At 62.3% G+C, this 12,106-nt stretch overlaps 1 protein-coding gene across 3 annotated transcripts; it reads left to right on the top strand.

The window, feature by feature from the left end:
* The first annotated feature begins 35 nt into the window (after window positions 1-35).
* Window positions 36-11,282, top strand: RXRB (retinoid X receptor beta). 3 transcript variants are annotated; one of them, XM_054183780.1, is made up of 10 exons: window positions 121-154; window positions 923-1,146; window positions 1,258-1,411; window positions 4,709-4,888; window positions 4,969-5,126; window positions 5,252-5,381; window positions 6,235-6,367; window positions 7,244-7,335; window positions 7,440-7,545; window positions 10,613-10,780. In XM_054183780.1, the coding sequence occupies exons 1-10, from the start codon at window positions 136-138 to the stop codon at window positions 10,758-10,760; spliced, it is 1,344 nt and encodes a 447-aa protein (XP_054039755.1). In that variant the 5' UTR covers window positions 121-135; the 3' UTR covers window positions 10,761-10,780. The 3 variants fall into 3 exon arrangements, with proteins under 3 accessions (XP_054039756.1, XP_054039753.1, XP_054039755.1); XM_054183781.1 differs by lacking the exon at window positions 7,244-7,335 and having other exon boundaries at window positions 36-154; window positions 5,282-5,381; window positions 10,613-11,282; XM_054183778.1 differs by lacking the exon at window positions 7,244-7,335 and having other exon boundaries at window positions 43-154; window positions 10,613-11,275.
* The last annotated feature ends 824 nt before the right edge of the window (window positions 11,283-12,106 follow it).

The raw sequence follows: 12,106 nt of genomic DNA, 5'->3' as shown, positions 1-12,106 counted from the left end.
TGTGGGGCGGTGGGGCCCGCAGGCGGCGGCGCCCGGAGCAGGCCGAGCCCGGGGGGGGGCGGCGGCGGTGGCGGCGGCGGCGGGGGGGGGGGGGTCGGTCGGTCCGAGAGGCCGGAGCCCCCCCGGCAACGCGGGATGGGCGACAGCGACCGCGGTTAGCGTTGGGGGAGGGGCAGCCATAGGGATTGGGGGGGGGGAACCCTGAGGTGAGGGGGGGGCTGGGAGAGGGGGAGGGAAAGGGGGTTTGGGGGGGGCCTGGGGTGGGGTTGGGGTGCGGGAGGGCTTTGGGGGGTGCTTGTGGGGTTGGGGGGGGTTCTTCTGGGTTTGGGGGGGTGCTTATGGGTTGGGGTGGATCCTGAGGTGAGGGGGGGCTGGGAGTGGGGGTGCTTGTGTGTTTGGGGGGGGGGGGCTTTGGGGTGTAAAAGGGGTTTTGGGGGGTGCTTCTGGGTGTGTGTGGGGGTCCTGAGGTGATGTTGGGGGGCTGTGGGTGCAAAGGCGGGGCTGTGGGGGGGAAGCTCATGGATTGGGGGGGGCAGAGGTGCAAAAGGGGGGTTTGGGGGGGCTGCTTGTGGGTTTGGGGGGGTCATGAGGTGATGTTGGGGGTCTGGAGAGTTACAGGTTGGGGTGGGAATGGGATCCTGGGCTTGGGGGGAGGGATGTTGGGGGTGGATCTTGGAGTTGGGGGGGGAATCTTGGGTGTTCTGGGGGGGATCTTGGGGCTGGGGGTGGATCTAGGGGTTGGGGGGGTCCTGAGGTGGGGCTGGGGGGGGTGGGGCATGCAGAACAGCACCTGGGGGGCTCCACACTTGGGGGGGGGCCTTCAGGCCTGGCCAGGAGTGGGGGGTGCAGGGACTGGTGGGGTCAAGGATGGAGTTGGGGGGTCCCTCACCACCACCCCCCCTCTATTTCCCCCCACCCCCAGACTGCCGGAGCCCCGATAGCTCATCCCTGAGCGCCTCCCCGCCCCCCCCGGAGCCGTCGGCCCCCCTGCACCCCCCCTCCATGATCGGCTCGGCCATGACGTCCTCCCTCAACTCTCCCGGCGCCGCCTTGGGCTCCCCCTTCCCCGTCATCAGCTCCTCCATGGGTTCCCCGGGCCTCCCCGCCACCCCCGCCATCGCCTACGGCCCCGTCAGCAGCCCCCAGGTAAGGGGGCAACCCCCCAAGGTGGGGGGCGTGGGGTGGGAAGAAGCCAAGGGAGGGGCGGGGTGTCCCACTGGTGTTGCCCACCTTTTTCCCCCACCCATCCTCTCGCAGATCAACTCCACGGTCAACCTCTCGGGGCTGCACCCCGTCAGCAGCTCGGATGACGTCAAGCCCCCCTTGGGGATCCGAGCCGTCCCATGTCACCCCCACGGCCCCGGCGTGGCCGGCAAACGCCTCTGCGCCATCTGCGGGGATCGCTCCTCAGGTACCCGCCATTTGGGGGGCTCCACGGGGATCCTTGGGGGGGGGCACCGGGACACTTGGGTGTTCTGCAAGGTTTTGCAGGATCATCTGGGGCTTCTGTGGTGGCCCCGTGGGGACATTTGGGTCTTCTGCGGGATCCCTGCGTGACACCAGGACACTTGGGTGCTCTGGAAGGTCTTTGTGGGATCATCTGAGGCTTCTGTGGTGGCCCTGTGGAGACATCTGGGTCTTCCGTGGGATCCCTGCGTGACACTGGGACACCTGGGTTCTCTGCAAAGTCCTTGTGGGAACGTGTGGGGCTTCTGTGGTGTCATTGTGGGGACGTCTGAGTCTTCCATGAGATCTCTGTGTGAGCCCTGTGTGACACCGGGGCACTTGGGTGTTTTGCAAGGTCTGTGTGGGATCATCTGGGGCTTCTGTGGTGGCCGCGTGGGGACTTTTGGGTCTTCTGCAGGATCCCTGCATGATACCAGGACACTTGGGTGCTCTGGAAGGTCTTTGTGGGATCATCTGGGGCTTCTGTGGTGGCCCTGGGGGGACATTTGGGTGTACCACGGGATCTCTGTCTGACACCGCGACACTTGGGTGCTATGTAAGGTCTTTGTGGGATCACCTAGAGCTTCTGTGGTGGCCCCATGGGGACATTTGGGTCTTCTGTGCGATCCGTGTGTGACATTGGGATATTTGGGTCTTCTGTAAGGTCTTTGTGGCAACATCTGAGGCTTCTGTGGTGATCCCATGGGGACATTTACATTTTCCACGGGATCTCTGTGTGACACCGGGTCATTTGGGTGCTATGTGAGGTCCTTGTCGGATCCTCTGGGGTTTCTGTGGTGATCCCATGAGGACATTTGGGTCTTCCGTGGGATCCCTGTGTGACACCGGGACACTTGTGTCTTCTGTAAAGTCTTTGTGGGCTCACTTGGAGCTTCTGTGGTGGCCCTGGGGGAACATTTAGGTCTTTCATGGGGTTCTTGTGTGACACTAGGACAGTTGGGTGCTCTGGAAGGGCTTTGCGGGAACATCTGGAGCTTCTGTGGTGGCTCTGTGGGGACATTTTGGTTTTGTGCAGGGTCCGTGTCTGACACCGGGACACTTGGGTGTTCTGTAAGGTCTTTGTGGGGTCACCTGGGGCTTCTGTGGTGGCCCCATGAGGATATTTGGATTTTCTGCAGGATCCCTGTGTGATACTGGGACACCTGGGTGCTCTACAAGGTCTTTGTGCGATCATCTGGAGCTTCTGTGGTGGACCCACGGGGACATTTGGGTCTTCCATGGGATCTCTGTGTGACACCGGGACATTTGGGTGCTGTGTAAGGTCCTTGTGGGATCATCTGGGGCTTCTTTGGTGGCCCTGTGGGGACATCTGGCACCTCCGTGGGGTCCCTGTGTAACACCGGGGCACCTGGGTCCTTTGCAAGGTCCTTGTAGGAACACGTGGGGCTTCTGTGGTGGTCATGTGGGGACATTTGGGTGTTGTATGGGATCTCTGTGTGACACCGGGATACCTGAGTTCTCTGTAAGGCCTTTGTGGGATCATTTGGGGCTTCTGTGGTGGCCCCGTGGGGACATTTGGGTGTTCTATGGGGTCCCTGCGTGACACCGAGACACCTGGGTCCTTGGCAAAGTCCTTGTAGGAACATCTGGATTTTCTCTGGTGGCCCCATGGGGACATTTGGGTCTTCCGTGGGGTCCCTGTGTGACACCGGAGCACTTGGGTCTTCTGTAAGGTCTTTGTGGCATCACCTGGGGCTTCTGTGGTGGCTCTGTGGGGATGGTTGGGTGGTGCACGGGATCGTTGTGTGGCACGGGGACACCTGGATCATCTGTAAAGTCTTTGTGGGAACATCTGGGGCTTCTGTGGTGGCCTTGTGGGGACATTTCAATCTTTCACAGGATCCCTGTGTGACACCGGGATACTTGGGTGTTCATTGAAGGTCTTTGTGGGGTCATCTGGGGCTTCTTTGGTGGCCCCATGGGGACATCTGGGTCTTCCATGGGGCCTCTGTGTGACATTGGGATGTTTGGGTGCTCTGCAAGTTGTTCGTGGGATCATCTGAGGCTTCTGTTGTGGCTTTGAGGGGACACCTGGGTAGTCTGTGGTAGCCCTGTGTGACACTGGGGCACCTGGACCGTATGTAATGTCCTTGTAGGAACATCTGGGGCTTCTGTGGTGGCCCCGTGGGAACATTTGGGTGTTCCATGGGATGCCTGCGTGACACTGGGACACCTGGGTCTTCTGTAAGGTCTTTGTGGGAATTTCTGGGTCTTCTGTGGTGGCCTTGTGGATCACTGTGACAGCTGGGTTGTCCAGATGGGTTCCTGCAGGGACACCTGGGTCCTGCCTGGCGTCCCTGTGGTGCACTGGGACACCTGGGTCCTCTGTGGGACACTGGAACACCTCAGTCCTCTGCAACGTCCTTGTGGGAACATCTGGGTCTTCCGTGGTGTCTCTGTAGTGCACTGGGACAACTGGGTCCTCCAGGGGGTCGCTGTGGGGACGCTTGTGTCCCTGAGACACTTGGGTTCTTTGGGGGGCAACCTATGGGGCACCAGGACAGCTGGGTCCTCCATGGGGTCCCTGTGGGGCACTGGGACACCTGCGGGGTCCCTGCGGGGACGTCTTGGTGTTCTGTGGGGTCTCCGTGGGACTTGGGGACACCTGGGGACAAGGCCACCTTTGTCCTTTTCGGGATGTGATATGGGGCCACCTTGGTTCTCTCTGGGGTGGGACACAGGATGGGGACATCTTTATCCTTTTTGTGGTGGGACGTGGTGTATGGGGACACTTGGGTGCTCTGGGGTGGGACATGAGCATGGGGCCACCTTGGTCCTTCTTGGGATGGCGTTTGGGGCTGCCTTGGTCCTCTCTGTGGTGGGACATGGGATGAGGCCACCTTGGTCCTTTGTGGGGTGGAGTTTGGGGCCACTTTGGTCCTTCTTGGGATGGGGTTTGGGGCTACCTTGGTCCTTCTTGTGGTGGGACACAGGGGACGAGGCCACCTTGGTCCTTTTAGGGATGGGATATGGGGCCACTTTGGTCGTTCTTGGGATGGGGTATGGGGCCACCTTGGTTCTTTTTGAGGTGGGACATGGGGGACGAGGCCACCTTGATCTTCCCCACGGTGAAATACCGGGGCCACCTCGTTCCTCCTCAAGATGGCCCACAGAAGCCCAGCGCCACGTTCACGGGGCCGGCCACTCAACCTTCCCCAACCCTGAGGAGAAGTTGGGGATCCTGCAGGTTGGGGGGCGCCCAGTTGACCTCTCTCTCTCTTCCTGCCCGCCCCCCCGCCAGGGAAGCATTATGGGGTGTACAGCTGCGAGGGTTGCAAAGGCTTCTTCAAACGGACCATCCGCAAGGACCTGACCTACACTTGCCGCGACAACAAGGACTGCGTGGTGGACAAACGCCAACGCAACCGCTGCCAGTACTGCCGCTACCAGAAGTGCCTGGCCACCGGCATGAAGCGGGAAGGTAACTGGGAAGACTGGGAGACGTGTTATGGACTCCCTCGGAACGCCCCCCCTCCCCCCTGACTGTTGTCGCCCCCATAGCCGTGCAGGAGGAGCGCCAGCGGGGCAAGGAGAAGGAAGGCGACGGCGACTTGGGGGTCAACGCCAACGAGGAGATGCCGGTGGAGAAGATCTTGGAGGCCGAGTTGGCGGTGGAGCAGAAATCGGACCAAAACGTGGACGGCAGCGGGGGCAGCTCGGTGAGTTTTTGTGGTTGGGGGGGGGTGGGGCGGAACACGAGGAGGAAGGCGGGGGGGGGGGGGAGGGTCCGAACCACCTCGCTGACCCCTTGATGTGTCCACCCCCTGCCCCACATCCTCATCAGCCCAATGACCCGGTGACCAACATCTGCCAGGCCGCCGACAAGCAGCTCTTCACCCTGGTGGAGTGGGCCAAGAGGATCCCCCATTTTTCCGACCTGCCTTTGGACGACCAAGTCATCCTCCTGCGGGCGGGTGAGGAGGGATGGGGGGCTGCCCCATGGCGTCTTACGGGTGGGGGATGGGGGACTTTTCTGCCCCACATTAGGGGTGTGGAGGGTCTTCTGAGGGCGGTGGGTGCCCTGCAGAGGTGGTGCCCAGGGTGGATCTGCCCCATAAAGGGGGTTTTTGGGGGGCTGCAGGAGGGGATCTGCCCCACAGAGGGAGCGTTTGCCCCATGGAGGGGTTTTATGGGGGCTACAGGTGGGGATTTGCCCCATGGAGGGGGTTTTTGGGGAGCTACAGGAGGGGATCTGCCCCACGGAGAGGGTTTCTGGGTGTTGCAGGAGAGGATCTGCCCCATGGAGGGTTTTTTGGGGGGCTGCAGGAGAGGGTCTGCCCCCCAGAGGTAGTATTTGCCCCATGGGGAAGATTCTGGGGGGCCACAGGAGGGGATCTGCCCCATGGAGGGGGACATTGGAGGGTCCAGGAGGGCATTTGCCCCACGTAGGGGGGTGGTCTGGGAGGCATCTGCCCCACATTGGGGATACCCCGAGGGGGGGCTGCAGGGGGGACACCTGCCCCATGGAAAGGGCACTTTGGGGTTAGAGGGGACAATGTGGGGCGGAAGGGGGAGCGTCTGCCCCATGGGGGGCTGAGGGGGTGTGTCTGCCCCATGGAGAACTAGGAGGGAGTGTCTGCCCCTTGGCGGGGGGGGCGCATTTTGGGCTCCCTGAGTGTATTCAGTGGCGCCATGGGGCCGGGCTGGGCCAGGCGAGGTTGGGAGCGGGGGGATGTCAGCCCCACGGTGATGTGTGGGGCTGACATGGGGAGGGGTGGGGGGGTCTAACGTCCGTGTGTCATCCCCGTCCCCCGTCCCCCCCCCCAGGCTGGAACGAGCTGCTCATCGCCTCCTTCTCCCACCGCTCCATCTCCGTCAAGGACGGCATCCTCCTGGCCACCGGCCTCCACGTCCACCGCAACAGCGCCCACAGCGCCGGCGTGGGGGCCATCTTCGACAGGTGTGGGGCAGGGGGGGGGGCATTTAGGCCTCATAGTTACCCCTCTCCCCCAAATTATACCCCCCCCACACCCTTTTTTTCCCCCCGCCCCACAGGGTGCTGACCGAGCTGGTCTGAGGGACGTGGGTACCCTACGGAGGTGGTGCCCAGGGTGGATCTGCCCCGGAAAGGGGGGTTTTTGGGGGGCTCGAGGAGGGGATCTGCCCCACAGAGGGGGCGTTTGCCCCATGGAGGGTTTTTTGGGGGGGCTACGGGTGGGGATTTGCCCCATGGAGGGGTTTTTTAGGGGGCTGCAGGTGGGGATTTGCCCCATGGAGGGGGTTTTTGGGGGGCTGGAAGAGGGGATCTGCCCCACAGAGGGAGTGTTTGCCCCATGGAGGGTTTTTTTGGGGGTCTACAGGAGGGGATCTGCCCTATGGAGGGGGTTTTTGGGGGGCCACAGGATGGGATTTGCCCCATGGAGGGTGTTTCTGGGGGTTGTAGGACAGTATCTGCCCCATGGAGGGGGTTTCTGAGGGGCTGTAGGAGAGCATCTGCCCCTCAGAGGGAGTATTTGCCCCATGGAGGCGTTTTGTGGGGCTGTAGGAGGGGATCTGCCCCACAGAGGGAGTATTTGCCCCATGGAGGTTTTTTTGGGGGGGGGCTACAGGTGGGGATTTGCCCCATGGAGGGGGTTTTTAGGGGGCTGCAGGAGGGGATCTGCCCCCCAGAGGGAGCGTTTTGCCCCACGGAGGGGTTTTTGGGGGGGCTAGAGGTGGGGATTTGCCCCATGGAGGGAGTTTGGGGTGGGGGGGGGGAGGGAGGGGCTGCAGGAGGGGATCTGCCCCATGGAGGGTTTTTGCCCCCCCCCGCCCCCCACACGCACCTGCCCCACAGGGTGCTGACCGAGCTGGTCTCCAAGATGCGGGACATGCGGATGGATAAGACGGAGCTGGGTTGCCTTCGCGCCATCATCCTCTTCAATCCGGGTACGAAGCATGCGAGGAGGGGGGACTTATGGGGCGGGGGGGGGAGTAAGTGTGTCCCTAAGTGCCCCCCTCCCCCTTTTTTATCCCCTTTTCCCTCCCCGCAGACGCCAAGGGCCTTTCCAACCCTGCCGAGGTGGAGCTGCTGCGGGAGAAGGTTTACGCTTCCTTGGAATCCTACTGCAAGCAGAAGTATCCGGAGCAACAGGGCAGGTAGGGAGGGGGGATTTGAAGGGGGGGGGGGGTGTGTGTAAATTATGTGTGGCCCCCCCCCCTCCCCCTGCAATCAAAAGCCCCCCCTGCCGCGTCGCGTCAAAAAGCAAAGTAGTTTTGGCACAAAATAACCCCCCTCGCGTTCTCCCGCTCCTCCCCGGAGGCGGGAGGCTGAGTGCGGCCGGGTTTTAAATTCCGAGCGATGCCCGATTCCCCGCCGTCAGCCCGGTCGTGTTTAATTTCTTAAACCGTTAACGATTTTCCCCCCGCGCTAATGGCGGAGGGCGCCTTCGGTCTAGTCGTGCTTCCCGAACGAGCGCGGCCGCTCTCAGGCCCTCGGTGGCGTTATAGATGGAGGGACAGCGGGGGCGGATCGAAAAGCCGGTGGGAGACAGAGGTCGGAGGCTCCGCCATTAGGCGGGGATGGAACGAGGAAAGCCGAGGCCTCCTCGGAATTCAACCTGGCGAGGGATGTCAAGCTCAACGGGAAGGGTCTCTTCAAGTATATCGGAGGCAAAAGGAAAACCAGAGAAGTTGTGGGCCCGCTGTTGGATGAGGCAGGAGCCGTGGGGACAGAGGATGCGGAGAAGGCGGAGTTATGGAATGCCACCTTCGCTTCGGTCTTTACTGCTCGGCCCAAGCCCTCCGGCGTCCCAGACTTTGGAGAAAGGAACGGGGAAAGGGGAAGATTTCCCCTTGGTTGAGGAGGATCGAGTGAGGGATCAATTAGATATCCACAATATCCCGATGGGATGCACCCGCGAGTGCTGAGGGAGCTGGCGGAAGTCATTGCCGGGCCGCTCTCCATCATCTTTGGAAGGTCCCGGAGAAGAGGCGAGGTGCCTGAGGCCTGGAGGGAAGCCAACGTCCCTCCAGTCTTCCAAAAGGGCAGGAAGGAGGAGCCGGGGAACTACAGGCCGGTCACCCTCACCTCCATCCCTGGAAAGATGCTGGAACAGCTCGTTCTGGGCGTCATCTCAAGACACGTGGAGGAAAAGAAAGCTCTCGGAAGTAGTCAACATGGATTCACCGAGGGAAAATCATGTCTGGGCAATCCGATAGCCTTCTACCATGGCGTGACTGGACGGAGAGATGAGGGGAGGGCGGTGGATGTCGTCTGCCTTGACTTCAGCGAGGCGTTCGAGGCGATCTCCCACAGCGTCCTCGTAGGGAAGCTTTGGAAGTGCGGGGGGGATGAATGGATGGTGGGGGGGGGATGGAGAACTGCTTGGAAGAGAGAGCTCAGAGGGTGGTGATTAGGGGCACGGGGTCTAGTTGGAGGTCAGTGAGGAGTGGTGTTCCCCAGGGGTCAGTGCTGGGTCCCGTCCTCTTCCATATATTCATCGATGACCTGGAGGAAGGGACAGAGGGCACCCTCGGCACGTTTGGTGATGACACAAAGCTGGGGGGGGGTGGGTGGCTGACGCCCCAGAAGGCCGTGCCACCATCCAGGCTGGAGAGTTGGGCGGAGAAGAACCTCGTGAAGTTCTACGAGGCCAAGCGTAGGGTGCGCTGCACCTGGGGAGGAATAACATAACCCCCCCCTGCACCAGGCCAGGTTGGGGGCCGACCTGCTGGAGAGCAGCTCGGCCAAAAGACACCTGGGAGTCCCAGTGGACAACCCATGACGCCCATGAGCCAGCGATGGGCCCTGGTGGCCGAGAAGGCCAGTGGCACGCTGCGGGGCATCAAGAAGAGCATGGCCAGCAGGTGGGGGGAGGTTCATCCTCCCCCTCTGCTCTGCCCTGGGGAGGCCCCATCTGGAGCGCTGGGTCCAGTTGTGGTCTCCCCGGTTCCAGAAGGACGGGGAACTGCTGGAGAGGGGACAGCAAAGGGCTGCCCAGATGCCGAGGGGATGGACCATCTCTCTGATGGAGAAAGGCTGAGGGATTTGGGTCTCTTCAGTCCGGAAAAAAGACGGCTGAGGGGGGATCTTATCAACGCTTGTAAATAGTTCAAGGGGGGGTGTCAGGATGGGGCCAGGCTCTTTCCAGTGGTGCCCAGCGACAGGACGAGGGGTAACGGGCACAAACTTGACCATGGGAAGTTCCACCTCAACACGAGGAGGAACTTCTTCACTCTGCGGGTGGCAGAGCCCTGGCACGGGCCGCCCAGAGAGGTGGCGGAGTCTCCGTCTCCGTTGACATTCCAAACCCTCCCGGACGCGTTCCTGCGCCGCCTGCTCTGGGTGACCCTGCTCTGGCGGGGGCGGGGGGGGTTGGACGGGATGATCTCCAGAGGTCACTTCCAACCCGACGATTCTGGGATTCCGGGATTTCTTAAGTTTCCCGAGGAAGCGCTCGGTATAGTCGGAAGTCTTACCCAAAGGTGTCCCTGCGCGGGGGGAAGAAAGGCTCAGCCCCGTCGCCTGGTCCCGGGAGTCAAAGGTGGATGGTGACGGAATCCTCCTTGACGTGTTCACGACGGCGTCTTCCCTCGTATCCCCCCTTTCCTGGGCTCTTTTTTTTTTTTATCCTATTTTTTACCTTCGAGGGGGAATTTGAGCGCCTCTAAGTCCTGAATACCTTCCTTACGGTTGGCGTCAAAAGTCTCGCGCCTCCCATCGAAAGGCGGAGTTTCCGAAAAATTCAGGGCGCCCGCTCCAGAGGGGGGAGGTCGGGCAGCCTTGGGGCCGGAGGCGCGTTTTGACGTTTGAACACCGTTCTACGGAGCCGAGCTTTGTGCCGAGGACGGTGTTTTTCGTCAACGTCGGAACAAAACCGTCGGCTCGGGGGTAACGAAGGCCGCAGCTTATCGGTTCCGTCGGCCCAATCCCCTTTTCCCTGGAAAGCGCTGGATTACGGCCGAGCTCGGCCGTGGAATTTCCAGCCTTAACGCCCTCCTCCCTCTGCGCTTTGCGGGCGGGGGGGGGGGGGGAGGCGGGGGGGGGGCGGGAATCATAGCCGGAGCGGATTCCCTCGCCTTACTGTCCTCCCGAGCTTTTTTTTGTGATTTTTCTACCTTCATGTGGGGAAAAACGCTGGGGGGGGGGTTTTCGAACCTTTTGGTAATTATTCCGTCCTCCGTCCCTCTGTCCCCCCCCCCCGTCCCCCCCCCCCCAAAACAGGTTCGCCAAGCTGCTCCTGCGCCTGCCGGCCCTGCGCTCCATCGGCCTCAAATGCCTGGAGCATCTTTTCTTCTTCAAGCTCATCGGGGACACCCCCATCGACACCTTCCTCATGGAGATGCTCGAAGCCCCCCACCAGCTCTCCTGAGACACCCCCCTCCCCCCCCCCCCCCCCCCCAAAAAAAAAAAAATTGGGGGGAGGGGAAGGGGCGGGGGGTGGGGTGGGCTCAGGACCCCCCCTGAAGGATTTGGGGAGGGGGGTGGGGGGGGGTCCCATGTTGTTTCCATCCACACACACCCCCCCTCCCCAACCTCTTGTAAAATAACCACCCCCCCCCCCAACATCGCCCTCCCCCAGGGGTGGTTGGGGGGTGGTTACGGGCCCCCCTCCCCCCTCGAAAAAGGCGGGGGGGGGGGGCAGCAGGACCCCCCTGAGGGATTTTGGGGGGGTCTCATATTGGTTTCCCCCCCCCCCTCGACCTCTTGTAAAATAAACCCCCCTCCTTCCATCGCGCTCCCCCCAGGGGTGATTGTGGCCCCCCCCAAAAAACTGGGGGGGGGGGCAGCAGGACCCCCCCTGAAGGATTTTGGGGGGTGTCCCATGTTGTTGTCCCCTCCCCCCCCACTTCGGCCTCTTGTAAAATAACCACCCCCCACATCATGCTCCCCCGGGGGTGGTTGTGGGCCCCCCCTCCACCCCCCCCCCCCCAAAAACCTTCCCCCCCCATAACAGTGTGTCCCAGGGTGGGGGGGGGGTCCCTATTCCCTCCCCCCGCCATGGCCCCCCCCACCACCACCACTCAGGCACCTGATAGCACTTTGAATTGCCTCCCACCCCCCAACTATGCAGCAGGTACCGGGGTTTGGGGGGGGGGGGGGGGGCGGGGGCCACCCTGGGACCGCTGAAAAAATAGGGGGGGGGGGGGGCTTTGTTTTTATTGTAGGTCCTACAGCTCCGTTCCCCCCCCCGAAACCTCCCCCCCCCCCCCCACGTGGTTTTATTCGCCTTCGCCATTTCTGCCCCCCCCCCCCCCAAAACTGCTTTGGATTTTCAGTGATTAAAAGTTGCTGCTTCTCAGTCGCCGAAAGGGGCTTCGGGGGCTTGTTTTGGGGGAGGGGGGCACCCCATAGCACACTCCCCCCCCCAGGGAGCCCCCTAACCACAGGGACCTCCCCCTCAACCACAGCAACCCCCCAACCACAGGGACACTCCCCCACACTATAGGGACCCCCCCAACCACAGGTTCCCACCCCCCCACTATAGGGACCCCCCCCCAACCACAGGAGCCCCCCCACTATAGGGACCCCCCCCAACCACAGAACCCCCCTCCAACCACAGGAGCCCCCCTGCTATAGAGACCCCCCCCAACCACAGAACCCCCCTCCAACCACAGGCCCCCCCCCCCCACTATAGGGACCCCCCCATAACCACAGGTTCCAACCCCCCCCCCCCCCAACCACAGGAGCCCCGCCCAACCACAGGTTCCCACCCCC

The sequence above is a fragment of the Rissa tridactyla genome, chromosome 27, assembly GCF_028500815.1.
Source record: "Rissa tridactyla isolate bRisTri1 chromosome 27, bRisTri1.patW.cur.20221130, whole genome shotgun sequence".
NCBI classification, from domain to species: Eukaryota; Metazoa; Chordata; class Aves; order Charadriiformes; family Laridae; genus Rissa; species Rissa tridactyla.
The sequence above is the reverse complement of the archived record's forward strand: the minus strand, read 5'-3'. Positions and strand labels throughout refer to the sequence as shown.

Bases quoted from the DNA above. Each gene is read 5' to 3' on its own strand.
- RXRB (XM_054183778.1), top strand. The intron at 4,889-4,968 runs GTAACTGGGAAG...TCGCCCCCATAG, and splicing joins CACCGGCATGAAGCGGGAAG to CCGTGCAGGAGGAGCGCCAG. The intron at 7,546-10,612 runs GTAGGGAGGGGG...CCCCCAAAACAG, and splicing joins TATCCGGAGCAACAGGGCAG to GTTCGCCAAGCTGCTCCTGC.